Source organism: Gracilinanus agilis, chromosome 3 (assembly GCF_016433145.1).
Source record: "Gracilinanus agilis isolate LMUSP501 chromosome 3, AgileGrace, whole genome shotgun sequence".
Classification (NCBI taxonomy): domain Eukaryota; kingdom Metazoa; phylum Chordata; class Mammalia; order Didelphimorphia; family Didelphidae; genus Gracilinanus; species Gracilinanus agilis.
The window spans coordinates 395,225,546-395,246,395 of record NC_058132.1 but is presented as its reverse complement, the minus strand read 5'-3'; the positions used below and the strand labels follow the sequence as shown (position 1 = coordinate 395,246,395).

Sequence of the window (20,850 nt, the reverse complement as noted above, 5' to 3'; positions counted from 1 at the left end):
CCTTCCTTCCCTTCCTTCCTTCCTTCCCTTCCTTCCTTCCTTTCCTTCCTTCCTTCCTTTCCTTCTTTTCTTTTTCCTTCCTCTCTTCTTTCCTTTTATCCTTCCTCCCTTCCTCACTGAGTTCTTTTTTTTTTTTCTAATTTGGAACCCTTCTGAAGAGAACACTTTTTTTAAACAAGAAAGAATGTTCTGACACTTTGGTATTAGCTTTTACTACACAGAGCACCAGAGTTACCTTACTGTGTCAGGCATATGGCATATCTAATTGGATTTTCTGTTGTTAGCAAGGAACCCAAGAAGAATATTACTATTTTCCCTTAAATGTCACTTTTAAAAGTTTGAGTGCTTCTATATTAAAGTATTTCCATGTTACAGGATTCACTGGAGGTTTGTAGTGAATGCCTTCTTGCAAATATCAAGAATTTGGAGGACAAATATTCTATCTACAACATAAATTTCTCATTGATTCTACTTCATTATTCCTTCCCCTTGGATTCTTTCAACACCCACTATTCTAAGAGTAAGAACCAACCTGTAAACAACTTGATTAATTTTTTTAAACCCAACATTTAAATGCTCCCAAATTAACTAGTTTCCATGAAAAAAACATAGTGAGAAAGCAATATATTGCTTTCAGAATGGCCTGTGTTTGTGACCACATTGTTTAAATCTCATTTGGCTTAGTGTACAAATCTTATGACCATCTTATTTTTCCTTTTCTTCTCAATGTCCCCTTGCTACCCTATCATTTTCATGGCTAACCTAACACTACATCAATAAGTATATTTTAAACAATGAAAAACAGCAGAAGTATTCAGGAAATAACAGAAGACTTTTTTTCAACTTTCAGAATTTGTCTTTACATAGTACATAGTGATTTGATTTCCTCCTTGAACTGAAAAAAAGAAGTCACGCCTTTTATTTTAATGTCACATCAATTTCCAATTTCCAAAATAATGCCAATGATTTTTTTTGATGGTGGTGCTGTTGGAAAGCAGGTCAGTCAAACAAATATGTTTATAACATTTGACAGAATATATATTATTTCATTTCCAAAATCTCCATTCCCTACCCCCACTTCATTGGAGAGAGATGAATTCTTTAAACTTGTCTCCAGGTCTAAGCATAGCCATTATAATTAAGCAACAATCACTTCTATTTTATTCTTATTAAATTATTATATTTCATCATGCTTTTTCTTATTCTGATAACTGTATCAGTTCAGTTTATCTCTTCTACCTCTTTGATTTTTTCATATTTGTTATTTCCTATAATTCAACAACATTTCATTTCATTTCACTTATTGATTAAAAGTGATTTAGCCTTGCACCAATGAACTGGCACTTATTTTGCTTCTAGTTCTTTGCCAGCACAAAAGTAAATGCTTTGTTATATATGAGATAATTTTCTCTGTCATTTTCTCGCACTTTTTGTATGGGAGATAAATCTCTGGGTTTTTCATATTGATTTTGTCTTCTTTGGGGATGTTCTTCTACATTTCTGTTTCTGAAATGTTTAAGTTTGTGTTCATCTATCCTTACCAAATTTAATTTTTTAAATGTAGATGAAGACATTTCAAAGTGTTTCTACCATGTAACTTAGAGTCTTTTCTGAGAGGGTATTTCGTATGGGTTTATGCCACTTTCTTTTATGTGAATTCTCTAATCTTATCACTTTTTCATTAGAGGTTGAAGCTATGGGTCATGAGATGTCTTTGTGAAGAATAAAACTACTTGGTCCTAAGGTCTATTCTTTGAAACCGTGTTATAAAATAGCAGACTTTCCCTTCAGTTTTGACATATTATTCTTACTTAATTTCATCATTTTTTGCTTTAAAGAAAACTGCTTCTCTAAGTATTTTGAATGGAAATCTGTGCTTAGAAGGAATATAATAGCCATATAACATAATCTTGTGTAGAATGATGACTTTCAAATTTTTAGTGGAGGAACTTTCATTTTTCAGAATCAGGATTTATTTTTAAGATATATTTCCAAAAACAAGAACTACAGAGAACCTTCTTCTTATGTAGTTTCTTTGTGCAACTATGACTAATAAATCTCTTTCCCACTTAAATCTGTTCTCTCCCTATTTCTCCAATTACATGGATGATATCAACATATTCTTAGTCATTGAGTCTTGAAACCTGGGAGTCATTTTTGGTTATAATCCTTCTCTCATGATCAATTGCCAAGTTCCTTTAATTACATCTTGGCAATATGCTACTTCTGTGCCCTCTTTCCCACTTATACTATGGTAGTTAATTTGGTTCAGATTCTCATATCCTCTGGCTAGAATATATTCTAATTATTTCCTTATTAGTTCTTTTTGCCTTCTGTACCCATCTTTCAGATTAATTCAAAAATAATCTTCCCAATTCACAAATCTCAGTATATGAGTCATCCTAAAAACATCAGTTTATTCTGAAAATGCTAGGCTGAGAATTTAGAAATTCATTCTTCTGGCAAATACCATCTTCCACATAGAGGTTTCCTTTTTTTCTCCTTGCTCAAAATGATATTCCTCTTATCATATTTGCCATTAGCACATTCTTCTTATATAATACAAATAGTTTTGCTATAACTTAACACATGGTCTCCAAAAGTACCCTGCTATGCCAGATCATATAATAAAATCCAAAGAGCTCATGAGGAAAAATATTATGGGTACAATATTAAAAAACTGTGTCCACAACTAATTAAAAAAAAGATAGAAACCCAAATTTTAAAGCACAATTTAATGTAGTTTGAATAGTTAAGGAATACCTAAATAGTACAAAAAATAGTGGCCACCTCCTTGGCAGCATTAGCAAGTTGGGCAAGTCTCAACTACCAGCCTGAAGCAGAGGCCATGTTGGACAGAAATGTAGATATGGGGGTTGTATGGACTATTTTTTCTCTGTTCTCAGCTCCCAGTGTACTAGAGGATATACAATAAATATGACGCTTTAGCTTGACAAAGACCTGAAGTTTGCTTGTGAGCATCAAAAGGGTTGCCCCTTATTAGTTACTGTAAAACAATCCTATTTCTGCATATATCATTTGGGTTGGACCAAATTCAGAGATTATAGCAGTACTGAATACTTAATATGTATACTTATTAAAGTTCCTATAAAATTTTAAGCTCCCAAAGAACAGGAACTACATTGTTTTCCACATACTTAGTGCTTAGTAAATGTTTAATTTGTCAAATTATCAAAGGATGATAAAATTAGCTCCTTTAAAACATAGATAATTGAATTCAACAAACATTTATTAATAACCTCCCTTGGGGAACCACTATTCTAAGTATTATGAGTCATAAATAAATCAATGGAGACACAGGATCCATACCTTATAAGACTTTACTACCTAGAAATATAGATAAGGTATGAAAACAAATAACCATATACAAATTAAAATATGACAAATTAATTGAAAAGACATAAATAAGGTACAATAAAACTCAGAGAAGAAAGAGGATTTCTCCTAAGAATTTGGATTGAGGGAATGGGATTCATGGAATGAGTAAAAACTGACAAAGGGCAAAAGTTTCTGAATGACCATTTTTATATTTAGATTGGATTTATGAGCATTATTATGTATTATATATTACTTCCACAGATTCTTTCTCTGATGTGTCATTGTTGTCTTGATGAGATTGTGTTTTCTTAAATGCTATGCCCACAGAGTACAAGTTCTTGCAGACGCTCCCAGGACAGTTATAGTCTTGGCAAAAGAATTAGTCTACTTATGGAGCCTCAGTCAGGATTTTACAGGATCTGGCAGCTTCCTCATAGAAGGACCAAAAGTCCTGAAATACGATGTTCTAGAAGGCAGGAAAATTGGGTTTATGAACAAGAATTACCTATCCATCAAAATTGACTATTTTCTTTCAGGGGAAAATATGATCATTTAATAAAATAGAAGATGTCCTAGAATTCCTGAAGAAAGGGAAAGACAAATAATACAAATACAAATATAAATTCAGAAGAAACATAAAAAGGCAAATAAGAAAAAGAGGAAAAAAATTAAGGGCCTTTATAAGGTTGATTTTTTTTTTATATTCCTATATGGAAAGATGATATTTGTAACTCTTATACATTTTTATCATTATAGCAGTAAGAAGAAGTATACATAGACAATGGTATGGCACTAAGCAGTTTAGGACAATATGCAAAAACATAATCTAGCAGTGAAAAATAGGATTGCACTAAGAAAAATGGGAAGAAAAAAGTAAAATGGGGTAAATTATATCACATAAAGAGGCATGGAGAGGTGGGAAAGTATTACACTGGAGGGGAGGATGAAGGTGGTGATGGGATACTTAAACTTGATTCTCATTAGAATTGGCTTAGAGTTGGAAGAACAACCAGATTCATTGTATTTTAGAGTCCTATCTTAACCTATAGAGAAGTTGAAGGGGAATAAAGAAGGGGATGTTGGGGAAGGGAGTAATATAAGAAAGGGGGAATGAGGGAAGTTATTAAAAGCAAAACACTAGTGTGGAGGGAAAGAGTGAAAGGAGAAAGGGCAGGATTAACAGAGGAAAACAAGATGGAGGGAAATACACTGATGATAATCATAAGTATGAATGTAAATGGGATGAACTCACCCATAAAAATAGAAACAGCAGAGTGGATTGAAAACCAGAATCTTATATGTTGTTTACAAGAAACACATTGATGTAGGTAGACCCACATGTAGTAAAGGTAAGGGACTAGAGCAGAATCTCTTGGGCTTCACCTGAGATTTTTTTTAAAATATGAGTCAGAGTACCTAACATGATGTCAGATAAAGCTAAACCAAAAATAGATATAATGAAAAGAGTTAAATAAGGTAATTACATCTTGACAAAAGGCAGTATGGACAATGAAGTAATATCAGTAGTTAACATATATGAAACAAAAAGTATAGCATTCAGATTTGTGAAGGAAAAACTAAAGGAGCTTAAAGAGGAAATAGACATTAAAATTCTACTAGTGGGGGAACATAATCCTCCCTTATCAAAACTAGATAAATCTAACCAAATAAATAAGAAAATAATAAAGGAAATGAATAAGATTTTAGAAAAGTTAGATTTAATAGATTTCTGGAGAAAATCGAATAGGAATAAAAAGGAATATGTGTTCTTTACAGCAGCACATGGTACATAGACAAAAATTGACCATATACTAGGACATAAAACCTTTCCAACCAAAAGCAGAGGAGCAGAAATAATAAATTCAAGTATTTCAAATCATAATGCAATAAAAATTATTATCCATAATGGTTCATGGTAAGGCAAATTAAAAATGAATTGGAAACTAAGTCATCTAATTCTTAAAAATGAGTGGGTTAAAAAACAAATCATAGAAACAATAACTTATTTAAAAGAAGAAAATGACTATGAGGAGATAACATATTGAAATTTATAGAATACAACCAAAGCAGTACTTGGAAAAATTTATATTCCTCAATGCTTATATCAATAAAATAGGTAAAAAACAGATAAATGAATTTGGCGTTCAACTAAATATTCTAGAAAAAGAACAAACTAAGAATCCTCAATTAAAGTCTAAGTTGGATAGCCAAAAAAAGTAAAGAAGAAATTAATAAAATACAATGTAAGAGGACTTTTGGACTAATAAAAAACACTAGTAGTTGGTTCTATGAAAAAACAAACCACTGGTTAATTATTTTAAAAACTGAAAGAAGAGAATAAAATTACCAGTATCAAAAATGAAAAGGGTAATTTCACCTCCTGTGAAGAGGAAATTAAAGTAATCATTAGGGGCTATTTTGCCCAATTACTTAAGACCAAAAACAGAGAAATAAAATTACAGATCAATTTCCCCAATGAATATTGAAGGAAAATGTTAAATAAAATATGAGGAAAGAGACAAGTTAACAATATATCACAAAGGCTATTTGCTATGACCAGATGGGATTTATACCATGAATTCAAGGCTTGTTTAATATTAGGACAGCTGTCAGCAAAATTTTCCATATCAGTAACAAAACTAATAGAAATCCCATGATTATTTCAATAGATGTAGAAAAAGCCTTTGACAAAATACAACATTCATTCCTATTAACAAAAACACTAGGAAGCATAGGAATATTTCTTTTAAATAATAAGTAGTCTTTATTTAAAACCATTAACAATATCATCTAAAATGGGGATAGGAGTGAAGCTTTCCAATGAAAACAAGAGTGAAGCAAGGATGCCCATTATCAACAGTATTATTTAATTTTGTGCTAGAAATATTAGCTTTAGCAACTAGAGAAGAAAAATGAATTGTAGGAATTAAAGCAGGCAATGAGCAAACTAAACACTGACTCTTTGCCCATGATATGATGGTATAGATAAAGAATCCTAGAATATCAACTAAAAACTAGTTGAAATAATAAACTTTAGAAAAGTTGCAAGATACAAATAAACCCACAAAAATCATTAGCATTTCTATATATTTTCAACAAAGCTCAGCAGTAAGAGTTAGAAAGAAAAACTCCATTTAAAATCACTCTAGACAATATAAAATTCTTGAATCTATTTGCCAAGACAAATGCAGGAATTATATAACTATAATTATAAAACAATTTGCATTGCTGATGGAGTTGATAAGTGATCCAACCATTCTGGAGGGCAAGTTGGAATTGCGCACAAAAGGCTAGAAATATCCTTTGATAGTTAAACTACTTGGCCTATATCCCAAAGAGATTAAAAAATTGGAAAGGATCTATGTGTATAAAATGTTTATAGTTGCTCTTTTTGTGGTGGTGAAGAATTGGAAACTAAGGGGTTATCCCTCAGTTAGGGAATGGCTAAAAATAACTGTGGCAAAAAATGGTGATGTAACACTATTTTGCCATAAGGAATGATGAATAGGATGATTTCAGAAAGAGCTGGAAAGACCTATATGAATCAAAACAGAGTGAAATAAGCAGAACCAGGAGAACATTGTACATAGTAACAGTAATACTGTGGAATGATCAAATATGATAGACTTTGCTACTAATAGCAATGCAATGATCCAGAACAATTCTGAGGAACTTATTAAAAAGAATGCTCTTTACTACCAGAGAAAGAACTGTTGGAATAGGAATGCAGAAGAAAGCATATGATTTATCACTTGTTTATTTGGGTATATTATTTTGGGGGTTTGTTTTTATAAGATTATTCACTTACAAAGATGAACAATATGGAAATATGTTTTGTGTGACAAAACATGTATAACACTGATTGATTTGCTTGTAGCTCTGAGAAGGGGGAGAGAAGAAATGAGGAAGACAATTTAGATCATATAACTTGGAAATATTTATGTGGATATTAGTTATTAAAATAAAAAATAAATTGGGAAATAATACAAAGATACTTTAAAATGAATTTTTTTTAAATGAAGATTCACAAAGAGGGGTTTGTGGTGTCCTGGAGACTATGGGGTACAGATTAGCCAAGTCAGGGCCCACCTTTATAAACCAAAACAAGTTTTGCAGCAGTTGTATCAGCTATGACAGTTCCTTGCATTCTCACTTATAATGGTAAAGGGATCAGATTATTGGCTTAAAGGAAATTACTGGGATCCCTTTACTGACCCTGAATACAGGTCACACTTCCAAATAATGGAGGTGACATTGGTCATAGTTACTTGGTGAAGAGTGACTGATTATCCACAGATCAGAGCACAGGAGAAGATAGTGCTAAACTCATCTCTTCTTAGATCATATTATCTTGGAAGAAATGAAAGCAGATAGATTCCCAGATTTAACTCTGAGGTCAGCTATGCAAAGAATCTGAAGAACCTTACTACAGGAATGGAACCGACCTGTAACTGTTTTTTAAAGTTAAGAGATAAGAAAAAAGCTAGAGAATGAACAAATAACTAAAAATAAATTCTACATAGAAAGTTACTTTGGTAACAGGGACCACCAAAACACAAACTCCGGAGGAGTGAACAAAGTTAATACTGCTCCATCCAAAGGCTCCAAGAAAAATAGGAATCAATATTTAGGCCAAAAATAATTCTTGTAGGAGTTCAAGAGAGATTTCAAAAGTGAGATAGAAGAAGTAGAATAAAAATTTGGAAAATAAATGAGAGTAAAACAGAAAAACCATGAAGAAGTTGATAACTTGATAAAGGAAGCATACACACAAAAAAAACCCTCAAGAAAATTATACTTCTCATTTTTCTTATCTCTCAGGGCAATCCTCTTTTTACCCCTTGATTTGGTTTTTGCACATCAGATCATCCTAAACAGATTATTCTTGAACCTTCTGTCTATGTATATGCCTTCTAACTGCTCTGTTAGTGATAAAAATTTTAAGCATTACAAATATCATCCTTCCATGTATGAATGTAAGGAGTTTAACCGTATTGAATCACAGAAATTTTCTCTTTCCTGCTTACCTCTTTATGCTGATAACTTTTTTTAACTTTATTTTTTAATTAATTAATTGATTGATTTCTTTTTTTTTTACATGATTCATGTTTTTACTTTCCTCTTCAACCTCCCCTTAACCCTCCCACCATAGCCAACACCCATTTCAACTGGGTTTAAAATGTGTTATCAATCAAGACTTATTTATATATTATTGATAGTTGCTTTGCTGTGGTCATTTCGAGTCTACATATTCAATCATGTCTGCATCAACCCATGTGTTCAAGCAGTTGTTTTACTTCTGTGTTTCCACTCCTGTAGTTCTTCCTCTGAATGCGGGTAGCATTATTTTCCAAAAATCCCTCAGAATTGTCCTGGGTCATAGTATTACTGCCAGTACAGAAGTCTATTACATTCGATTTTACAACAGTGCATCAGTCTCCATGTACAATCTTCTTCTGGCTCTGCTCTTTTCACTTTACATCAATTCCTGGAGGTCTATCCAGTTCACATGGAATTCCTCCAGTTTATTATTTGTTTGAGGACAATACTATTCCATCACCAGCATATACCACAATTTTTTCACCATTCCCCAATTTGTTGTTTCCTTTCTGATTTTGACTACATTGTTTTTGTTTCTACAAAAGCTTTTTAGTTTAATATAATCAAAACCATTTAATTTACATTTTGTAATTTTTCTCTAACTCTTGCTTGGTTTTAAAATCTTTCCTTTCCCAGAGATCCGGCAAGAATACTATTCTGTGTTCACTTAATTTATATATAGTTTCCCTTTTTATATTCAAGTCATTCACCCATTCTGAATTTATCTTGGTGTAGGGTGTGAGATGTTGGTCTAAACCTAATCTCTCCCATATTGTTTCCCAATTTTCCAAGCAGTTTTTTTCAAATAGTGGATTTTTGTCCCAAAAGTTCGGCTCCTTGTGTTTATCATACACTTTCTTCCTGATGTCAGTTACCCAAAGACTATTCCACTGATCCTCTCTTCTGTCTCTTAGCCAGTACCATATTATTTTGATGACCATCTCATTATAGTATAATTTAATATCTGGTACTGCTAGGCCACTTTCCTTCACATTTTTTTTTTCATTATTTCCCTTGATATTCTTGATCTTTTATTCTTCCAAATGAACTTTGTTATAGTTTTTTCTAATTCAGTAAAGAAGTTTTTTGGTAGTTTAATATGTATGTCACTAAATAAATAAATTTATTTGTGTAGAATGGTCATTTTTATTATGTTAGCTCATCCTACCCATGAGCAAACAATGTTTTATCAATTGTTTAGATCTAGTTTTAATTGTTTAGAAAATGTTTTGTAGTTGCGTTCCTATAATTCCTGTGTTTGTTTTGGTAGATAGATTTCTAAGTATTTTATATTGTCTAGAGTGATTTTAAATGGTATTTTTCTTTCTACATCTTGCTGCTGCAATGTGTTGGAAAAATATAGAAATGCTGATGATTTATGTGCCTTTATTTTGTATCCTGCAACTTTGATAAAGTTGTTGATTATTTCTAATAGCTTCTTAGTTGATTCTCTAGGATTTTTTAAGTAGACCATCATATCATCTGCAAAGAGTGATAGCTTAGTCTCCTCCTTGCCTATTTTAATGCCTTCAATTTCTTTTTTTCCTCTAATTGCTACTGCTAGTGTTTCTAGCACAATGTTAAATAATAGAGGTGATAATGGGCATCCTTGTTTCACTCCTGATCTTATTGGGAAGGCTTCTAATTTATCCCCATTGCATATAATGCTTGTTGATGGTTTTAGGTATATATTGTTTATTATCTTTAGGAAAGGTCCTTCTATTCCTATACTTTTCAGTGTTTTCAATAGGAATGGATGCTGTATTTTCTCAAAGGCTTTTTCAGCATCTATTGAGATAATCATGTGATTTTTTATTTGTTAGATTGTTGATATGGTCAATTATGTGGATGGTTTTCCTAATGTTGAACCATCCTTGCATTCCTGGTATAAATCCCACCTGATCATGGTGGATAATCCTCTTGATCACTTGCTGGAGTCTTTTTGCTAGTATTCTATTTAAGATTTTTTCATCTATGTTCATTAGGGAAATTGGTCTATAGTTAATTTCTTTTTTAATCTATCTGGCTTTGGAATCAGTACCATATCATTTGGTAGGACTCCTTCTTTGCTTATCATATCAAATAATTTGTATAGTATTGGGATTAGTTGCTCTTTGAATGTCTGATAGAAATCACTTGTGAATCCATCAGGCCCTGGCAATTTTTTCTTAGGGAGTTCTTTGATGGATTTTTTAATTTCTTTTTCTGATATGGGATTATTTAGGTATTTTATTTTTCTGCTGTTAATTTAGGCAATTTTTATTTTTGTAAATATTCATCCATATCACCTATATTGCTATATTTATTGCCATATAATTGGGCAAAATAGTTTTTAATGATTGCCTTAATTTCCTCTTCATTAGAAGTGAGGTCTCCCTTTTCATCTTTGATACTGTTAATTTGGTTTTCTTCTTTCCTTTTTTTATTAAATTGACCAGCAGTTTGTCTATTTTATCTGTTTTTTCAAAATACTAGCTTCTAGTCTTATTTATTAATTCAATAGTTCTTTTACATTAGAATTTACTAATTTCTCCCTTGATTTTTAGTATTTCTAATTTAGGATTTTTAGTATTTCTAATTTTAGTATTTTTAATTTGCTTGCTTTCTAGTTTTTTAAGTTGCATGCCCAATTCATTAACCTCTGCTCTCCCTAATTTGTTAAAAATTTGCACTCAAGGATATACATTTACCCCTGAGTACTGCCTTAGCTGCATCCCACAGAGTTTGAAAGGATGTCTCATCATTGTCATTCTCTTCAATGAAATTGTTTATTGTTTCGATGATTTCTTCTTTAGCTGACTGATTTTGGAGAATCATATTATTTAATTTCCAATTAGTTTTTGATTTGCCTGTCCATGTGACCTTACCAATTATTATTTTTATTGTATTATTATCTGAGAAGGTTACATTTATTATTTCTGCTCTTTTGCATTTGTTTGCAATGTTTCTATACCCTATTACATGGTCAATCTTTGTGAATGTACTATGTGCAGGAGAAAATAAGGCGTATTCCTTTTTGTCTCTATTTTTTCTTCACATATCTATTAAATCTAATTTTTTTAGGACTTCATTCACCTCTCTTATCTCTTTCTTATTTATTTTTTGGTTCGATTTATCTAGACCTCAAAGAGGAATATTTAGATCTCCAACTAGTATGGTTGTACTATCTATTTGCTTCTTGAGCTCTGCCACTTTCTCTTTTATGAATTTAGATGCTATGCCATTTGGTGCATACATATTGAGCACTGTTATTTCCTCATTATCTATACTGCATTTTTTCTGGATGTAATTACCTTCCCTGTCTTTTTTAATCATATCTATTTTTTACTTTTGCTTTGTCAGAAATCATGATCTTCACTCCTGCCTTTTTTTCTCATTCTAAGCCGAAAATATTTTGCTCCAGCCCTTTACGTTAAACCTGTGTATGCCCACCTGTCTCAGATGTGTTTCTTGTAGACAACATATGGTAGGCTTTTGGTTTCTAATCTACTCTGCTATTTGCTTCCATTTTATGGACGAGTTCATCCCATTCACATTCAGAGTTATAATTATCAGTTGTGTACTCCCCAGCATTCTGGTGTCCTCTTCTAGTTCTACCCTTTCATATTACACTATTTCCTTTTAAACCAGTGATTTGTTTTAAATCAGTAACCATTGTCCCCTCCCTTGATTTACTACCCTTTCCACCCCCTCCCTTATTATTTCCCTCTTTTTATTTTTAATGCCTAATGAATTCACTCCCCCTTCTCCTCCCCTCCATTTTTTACCTCCCCACTCCCATCTTCCCTTGGCTTATCCCTTCTGACATTTTCAGTAGGGTTAGATAGAGTTCTATGTCCCAGTGGATATAACTACTCTTCCCTCTCAGGATTAATTCCACTGAGAATAAGGTTGAAATATTATCTCTTAATGCTCTCTTCCTCTCTTTCTTATAATAGTATTTGTCCCCTCCCCTTCCCATGCCCTCCTTCTGTGTAATAGAATATCATATTTTTCTTATTCATTTAAGTTTCTCTTGGTGCCATCTACTGTTCACCCCCCTCTTTCCCATCCACCCCCATATCATCTTAAACCATTTAGTACTCCAACATCTCCTTGTGAATAATTCTTCTAATTACTATAATAGTGGATACTATAATAATGAATAGAGTTCACTACAGAGAATTACACATAACATTTCTCCATATAGGAATATGAATAATTAGATCTTATTGAAGCCCTTAAAGGGGCAAATTTAAAAATAAGAGTTTTCTTTCTTTCCCTCTGTTTCTTATTTACCTTTCCATGTTTCGTTTGGTTTTTGTGGCTGGATATTGAAATTTCCTTTTAGTCCTGGTCTTTTCTGTGCAAATTCTTTGAAATCTTCTGTATTGTTGAATGCCCATACTTTCCCCTGGAAGTATATTGTCAGTTTTGATGGAGAGCTGATCTTTGGTTGTAGACCCAGTTCTCTTGCCTTTTTGAATATCATATTCCAAGCCTTGTGATCTTGTAGTGTGGAGGCTGCTAGATCCTGTGTGATCCTGATTGGTGCTCCTTAATATGTGAATTGTCTCTTTCTGGATTCTTGTAAATTTTTTTCTTTTACTTGGAAGATCTTGAATTTGGCTAATGTATTCTTTGGGGTTGTCTTATCAGGGTCTAGTGTAGAGGGTGATCTATGGATCCTTTGAATGTCTATATTGCCCTCTTGTTGTAGAACTTCGGGGTAATTTTGCTGAATAATTTCTTTTTGTATGGAGTCCAAATTTCTATTAATTTCTGCTTTTTCAGAAAGACCAATGATTCTCAAATTATCTTTTCTAGACCTGTTTTCTTGATCTGTCAATTTCTCAGTGAGATATCTCATGTTTCCTTCTATTTTATCAGTCTTTTGACTTTGTTTTCTTTGTTCTTGCTGTCTTGAGAGATCATTGGCCTCTACTTACCCATTTCTTATCTTTAGAGAGTGGCTTTCAGGTATAATCTTTTGGTTTTCCTTTTCTGTCTGGTCTGTTTGTTTCTTCAAGGCTTCCAGATTTGGTAATTTCTGGTCTTCAATTTGGTTATCAATTCATTTGATTTCTGAGCCTCGCTTTCCAGTTGTGAAATTCTGCCTTTTAAATTCTTATTTTCTTGCCTGATACCTTCCATCTTTTTCATAATGTGAGATTTGAACTCTTCAAGAGCTTGTGACCAGTTTTCAGTTATTTGGGAAGGTTTGGATATAGTTACTTGTTTGTTCTCCTCTGTTGTTTCCTCTCTTGTCTGGATTTTTTCTGTGTAAAAGTTGTCCAGTGTTAAAGATTTCTTCTTGATCTTTCTCTTCTGGGGTTCTTGTGTCTAGCTTGCCATTTTTAGCCCAGCACCCTCTCAGCTAACCTCACACCTGGGGTCTGTCTGTGCTTGTTAGGTCCTGAGGTCTCAGGTCTAGTTGTTCTCAGGGTCAAGCCTCCTGGTGGTCCCCTTGCTTGTTCCTCTGCCAGAATCTCCTTTAACAGTCTTAGGGCACTGCTTCCACAGTCATGCACCCCTGTCCTCTGGGTCCCCACCCAAGTTCCACTCTTGTGCTCAGGATCCATGTCTGTACCTTGCATCTACCTCTGCATTCAAGGTCTGTGTTCAAAGTCCATGTGTTCCTTAACCTCTTGGGGTTTAAAGTCCTGCTGTTCTCAGGAGCAGGCCCTGGTGATCCCAGGTAGCTGCCAAGGACTTAATGTATCCCCCAAACTTGTTTTAATTATTGTGCACTGGCTTGGGCCCTGTAGGTGGTGTGTGTGTGGGGGCATGCCCAGCTCCCATTTTAGTGAGAGCTGTTTCACCCCCTTATAGAATGGAAATGCCCAGATCCCATGTACCTTCAAGGCTGCCCTCTGTTGTGATGTCCCTGTGTTCATCTGTATTTGTTTTTATGTCCTCTTGAGGAGTCCTATATGTGTGTGTTAGGAGAGGTTAAGCAGCTGCTTTTTACTCTGCCTCCATCTTAACCTGGAAACCTCTGGACATCCTCTTTCAAGAAATCATCAAGGAAAACTGCCCTAATATTCTAGGAATAGAGTTTAAGATAGAAATCAAAAGAATACATTGATCACATCCTGAAAGAGATCTGAAAATCCAAATTCCTAGGATATCAGAATCAAATTCCAGAATTCCCAGGTCAAGAAGAATATATTGCAAGCAGTCAAAAAAGAAATAATTCAAATGTCATCAAGCCATAGTCAGCATAACAGAAGACTTCTCAGCTTTTATATTATAATATTGGAAGACCTTAAATATGATTTGGCAGTTCAAATGAGTTAGAACTCCAAAAAGTAATAATTTACCCAGAAAAATTGAGTATAATTCTTCATATTAGTAAAATAAATATTTAATGAAAATGAGGATGTTCAGGAATTTCTGATGGAAAGACCAGAGCTAAAACAATCTGTCTTTCAAATAAAAGACTCAGGAAAAGCATAAAGATGTATTCAAAGAGAAAACATAAAAGTTTCAATAAGATTAAACTTCTTACATAAGAGGATGGAAAGATGATACTTATAACTCCTAAGAACTTTATCATTATTAGGATGGTTAAGAGGACTCTACACATAACAGGCAAGTGTATGAGTTGAATATGATGGAATGATATCTAAGAGAAACTCCAAAAACAAAGTAAGGACTGAGAAAGAGTAATTAATGCACAGGGAAAAGTGGAAAGGGAGATATAGAACGGGATAAATTTTCCAAGTAAAAAAAGGTAGAAAAAGCCTTTAACAGTGGAGGTAAAGATTGGCTTAAAGACGGATGAAAATTCACAATGAATTGGGTATAGAAATATATCTTACCATATAGGAAAGTAGTTGGGGAAAGAGATAAGAATGTGTGGAGGGAGATTGATGGAGGAGAGGGAAAAAAATAGGTGGTGGTTAGAAGCAAGACTTTTGAGGATGGATAGGAGGAAGGTAGAGGAAGTAAGATAAAATTGGAGGAAGAGAGGATAGAGGGTAATAGACAGCAATAAATTTTTTGGGGGATGGAATAGTAAGTTTTTGGATATGAGGGAAATGGAATATGATTGTTATAAGAAATGATGAGCAGAAGTATTTCATAAAAACCTAGAAATATGAACATGAACTAATGTAGAGTTAAGTGAACAGAACCAGGAAAACATTGTCCATAGTTACAGGAATCATTATTTGATAAGTAACTGTGAATAACTTAGCTATTCTCAGTAATAGAGGTAATCCAAGGTAAAATCAAAGGATTCATCATAAAAATGTTATCTGCTTCCAGAGAAAAAAATTCATGGAGTCAGAATCCAGACCAAAGCATAGTACATATCACTTTCTTCATTTTTTTTGGCTTAAATTTTCTTCCAGTAAAAGATTAACACAGATTTTTTTACATGATTGGACATGTAAAATCAAAATCAGATAAATCAGATTGCTCTCCTCAGGAAGGAAAGGGAGGAAGGAAGACAATTTGGGACTCAAAACTAAAAAAAATGTTAAAAATTGTCACTACATGTAACTGGAGAAAGTTAAAATATCCAATGGAAAAATATAACAATAGAGTTAATTTTGGGCAACAATGTTCAGATCATAAATTTTAGGAGAAGTAGAAATCAAGCATAAAATCATTATATGAATATAAGTTAAATCAGAGTCTTCTATTGAATTAGTTACATTATAATAATATATCATTCATAGGGAAAGTTAGCATTTGCAAAGCACAACCATATGAAGTGTTATTATTATCCCCATCATTTGGATGAGGAATCTGAAGCAGAGAAAGATTAAATGACTTGTCAAGTGCTCATAAGTGTCTGAGACAGAATTTGAATTCAAGTCTTCCTGACTCAAAATCCAAATCTCTGTAACTATCGCATGAGTCACCTAGCTCCCCTTCTATTATTTTGCCCAAGTTAAACTTATAAATGGCCTTTAAAATTGGTGTTTTGATATTCTTAGTCTTTGAACAGGACAGGATCTAAGCAAAATGTTAGTCTATTGACTTCAGTGTCCCCCACTGAAGCATATGATGGTAAAAATTTAACAATCTGTTCTCTGAATAAAAAAATGCAGGACACACTTTTGAGTTTAATCTTCATTATTAATATTTTCTCTAACACTTTCTTAAATCTATAGAATCAGCAGAGCAACAACTTAAAATATGATTTGTTGTTTGCCGATTTCTGAGGTGTAAATGTTCACATCGAAAATTTAACCCCAGTCTATTGTACTATCTACAATAGAGTTGACTCCAGTATACTCCTGCACCTTTATTCAATGTTAGCCCACTCCTCTCTACCTTCTCTCTTTTCTGGACTTGACATCTCCCATGATACCCCTTTGCCTCTTCTATATTTTTTCTCATCAAAACTTATATGTATATATGTATATATACATATATACATATACACACCATATGACCTTAGAACTCTTTATGGTAGCTAACTAAAGAAATAGTATGGACATGAATAATTCATGATAATCAGAGATAATGAGGATGTAAAATATTGCAAATAATGATAAGTCATGCTAGGAAAAATTATTAAAAACATTTTGTGATTTTATTTTTCAGATAACAAAGGAAGTGTTTCAGATGTAAAAGTCTGGTTTTTCCTAGAAATTAATACCTTTCCTGCTCCACCTGTAGAAACAATTGAGGTGACATGTGCCACCTTGGTAAGTCCCCTTAGAATGTCCTAAAAATGTCGTTTCTAAATAAATGATATTTTACTTTTACACTCTATATTTTACATTTGAAAAAATGGCCATGGATAAGTGATCATTGTGGAAAAATTATTAAAATCCTGCTCTTAAAACCAGTAATATAAGCTTCGGTTGCTTATGCAAAGAAAAAAAAAAAACAGAACGAACTATTAGCTATGAAGTGCCATGTAGTATCTGACATTCTTTGTTATATGTCTTGAATTTAATCTTCTGAAGCTATCTTAGTTTTAGGTGAAATCCTAGTCTTCATATAATTTCTTTTAAAAGTATATATGTATATATGTACATATGTATATATATGTATATATGTACATATATACATATATATATCAGGAGTAAGCTCTATATGCATATTTCAGCATGACTTTATCTTTTTTGCTACATTAACCATGGCAATTTAGGACGAAATTTATTCAGCAGAATTTTCTGAAATTTGGTGTTTAAATATCAGCTGTCATTAATAGATTAAACATACAGGGATGATTAAAACATTGGTAAATCTTCCCCTTAAATTTTTGGGCAAAGCAAAATGTTCATTTTCCCAAATCTTCAGTCAAGGACACATACTTAAATTTGTTTAAAAAGTTTTAATTATATTTGATCTTCTCTTTTCATATAACTATGTGATTTTTAAAATAATCATATAGAAGTATAACATTTTATACAATTGAGAATGTTAATATATAATTTTGATTTTACTTGATAGAGGTTCTTCTTTCTTTTGTCCTTGGATGATCCACTGAGGCCAGAATGGATTTCTCCTTTCTCTTTATTTTTATCTGTTCCTTCTTTAAATCTCAATTCAGGTGCCTTTTCCTCTATGAAACTTTCTCTGAATTCTTAGAAGAAGTGATCCCTCCCTCTTTCAATCTCTCAGAATACACACACACACACACACACACACACACACACACAAACACACACACACGCATGTGCGTGCACACACACACACATATATTTAACTTTGCTTATGCATTTAATCTTTATCTAACATAATTTTTCACACATTTCTCATCCCCCTAATATACTTTCCTTTCAGCATAATGTGATATAGGTCTTATATATTAGAGATTATGCTACTGAGGTTCAAAGAGATTTAAAAATATATCCAGGATAGCAACACATCTAGTAAAATTGGTTTCAAATATTAATCATGATTTAAATGATTTCCTGATGTTAATATCAGTACTTGTTTTAAGACTATACTGATTCCCTAAATTGTAATTATGCCTGAGGCACTTTTATTTTTTTATCTTCAAATCCACAGTAAAATATAGAGTAAATGTTTATTGACTTGAATAAAAAGACCTTAGTAATAATTGCTTTATTACAGAATAACAGAATGAAGAAAATTTAAAATGACTATTATTGAGTATCATCATAAATGGGCATCTATTCTTTATTGTTTTTAGGGTAAATTATTATTTATTTCCATTGTCAACTCTAATTTATTGAAGAATATTGTTACTGAAAGACAAGATAATATATTAGAAAGATTAATGGATATAGAGTAGTTTTGTGACCTTAAGAAAACAATTCATCTTTGTGAGACTCAATTTCCTCATCATTGGCACAAGAATACTTGTATTACATACCTCATGGAATTCCCATGAGGAAAGGGTGTTGTATAATTGAAATGTGAGTTGTTACTATTTATATTAGTGGAGGAAAGCCTCACATGAGTAACCCAATCATATATTTGATTGCTAAATTGTGTGATTTTAAGTTGTTCTTTGAACATAGTCTCTTTAAACTACTTTTGCTCTCTTTCTTGTTGAAAGCTTATGGTAGCATTCTAGAACAATTTTTACATAGTAGGACTTTGAAAATGTTTGCCAAATGGAATGATGCTATGGTGCAGGGGTTCTAGTTTCATTTATTATTTATTTGTTTAATTTAGATTATTTTTTCATGGTTTCATGATTCATATTCTTACCCTCCCCTCCCCACTCCTCACTCCCATAGCCAGCAAGCAATTTAACTGTGTTTTACATGTATCACTGATCAAGACTTATTTCCATATTATTAATATTTGCATTAGAGTGATCATTTAGAGTCTAATTCCCAATCAGATCACTATCAAACTATGTGATCAAGCAAATATTTTTCTTTTGTGTTTCTATTCCCACAATTTTTTCTCTGGATTTGGATAGTGTTCTTTCTCATAAGTCCCTCCAAATTGTCCTGAATCATTGCATTATGCTAGTAGAGAATTATATTATGTTCAATTATCCACAGTGTACACTGTCCTCATGGTTCTGCTCCATTCACTCTGCATCAATTCCTGGAAGGTAGTTCCACTTCACATAGAATTCCTCCAGTTCAATATTCTTTTAAATGTAATACTATTCCATCACCAACAGATACCAAAACTTGTTCAACCATTCCCCAACTGAAGGGCATCCCCACATTTTCCAATTTTTTGCCACCACAAAGAGTGTGGCTATGAATATTTTATACAAGTATTTTTCCTTATTTTCTTTTTGGGGTACAGACAAGCAGTGGTAAGGCTGGGTCAAAGGGCAAGCAGTCATTTAAAGCACTTTGGGATTATTTCCAAATAGCCTTCCAGAATCTTTGGATCAATTTATAACTCCACTAGCAATGCATTAGTGTCCCAATTTTGCCACTTCCTTTCCAACATTTGTCACTTTCCTTTGCTGTTATATTAAACAGTCTGCTAAGGGTGAGGTGGTACCTCAGAGTTGTTTTGATTTGCATTTCTATAATTATAAGAGACATTGAACAATTTTTCATGTGCTTATTGATAGTTTTGATTTCTTTATCTGAAAACTACCTATTCATGTTCCTTGCCCATTTATCAATTGGGTAATGGCTTGATTTTTGTACAATTGATTTAGTTCCTTATATATCTGAGAAATTAGTTTCTCAGTAGTTTCTCCTTTAAAAATCTGGATGCTATACAATTTGGTGCGTACATGTTGAGTACTGCTATTTCTTCATTGTCCATATTGTTTTTTATCAGGATGTAATTACCTTCTCTATCTCTTTTAATAAAATCTATTTTTATTTTGGCTTTGTCAGATATCATGATTGTGATTCTTGCCTTCTTTTTCTCAGTTGATGCTCAATAAATTTTGCTTCAGCCTCTTACTTATGCCGTGTGTGTCTAACTGCCTCATGTGTGTTTCTTGTAGATAACATATGGTAGGATGTTGGTTTCTGATCCAATCTGCTATTTGCTTTCATTTTATGGGTGAATTCTTCCTATTCACATTCAGAGTTATGATTATCACATGTGTATTCCCCATCATTTTGATTTCCTCTTTTACTCCTGCCCTTTGTAAAACCCCTATTTTAACCCTTATACTTTTCTTCTTTTATTATTTCCTTCTACACAAAGTGGTGCCTTTAATCATTCCTCCTCTTCCCTACCCTTATTTTACTTCCCTTCTCATCTCTTCCTTCTTATTCCTCTCTTATTTTTTTAAGATCTATTGAATTCCCTTTCTCCTCTCTTTCCCTCCATTTTGGCACTCCCTGCCCCACTCCCCACTTGGTTTTTCCCTCTCAACTTCCCTTTAGGGTAAGGTAGAATTTCATACTCCAATGAATCTAGATGTTCTTCCCTCTCAGAATTTATTCCACTTAGAGTAAGGTTTAAGTATTGCCTATTACCATTCTCTTCCTCTCCTTCTTATAATAGTCTTCTTCCCCTCCCCACTCCCATGTGCCTCATTATGTGGTATAATTATTC

At 32.9% G+C, this 20,850-nt stretch overlaps 1 protein-coding gene across 1 annotated transcript in view; it reads left to right on the top strand.

Moving 5' to 3' along the window:
- The window catches only part of CFAP47 (cilia and flagella associated protein 47), an 859,036-nt gene that overhangs the window by 550,162 nt on the left and 288,024 nt on the right, over positions 1-20,850 (top strand). The window contains exon 51 of the mRNA XM_044669214.1: positions 16,981-17,084. Coding sequence (XP_044525149.1) covers positions 16,981-17,084 — 104 coding nt within the window. The remainder of the gene's footprint in view (positions 1-16,980; positions 17,085-20,850) is intronic.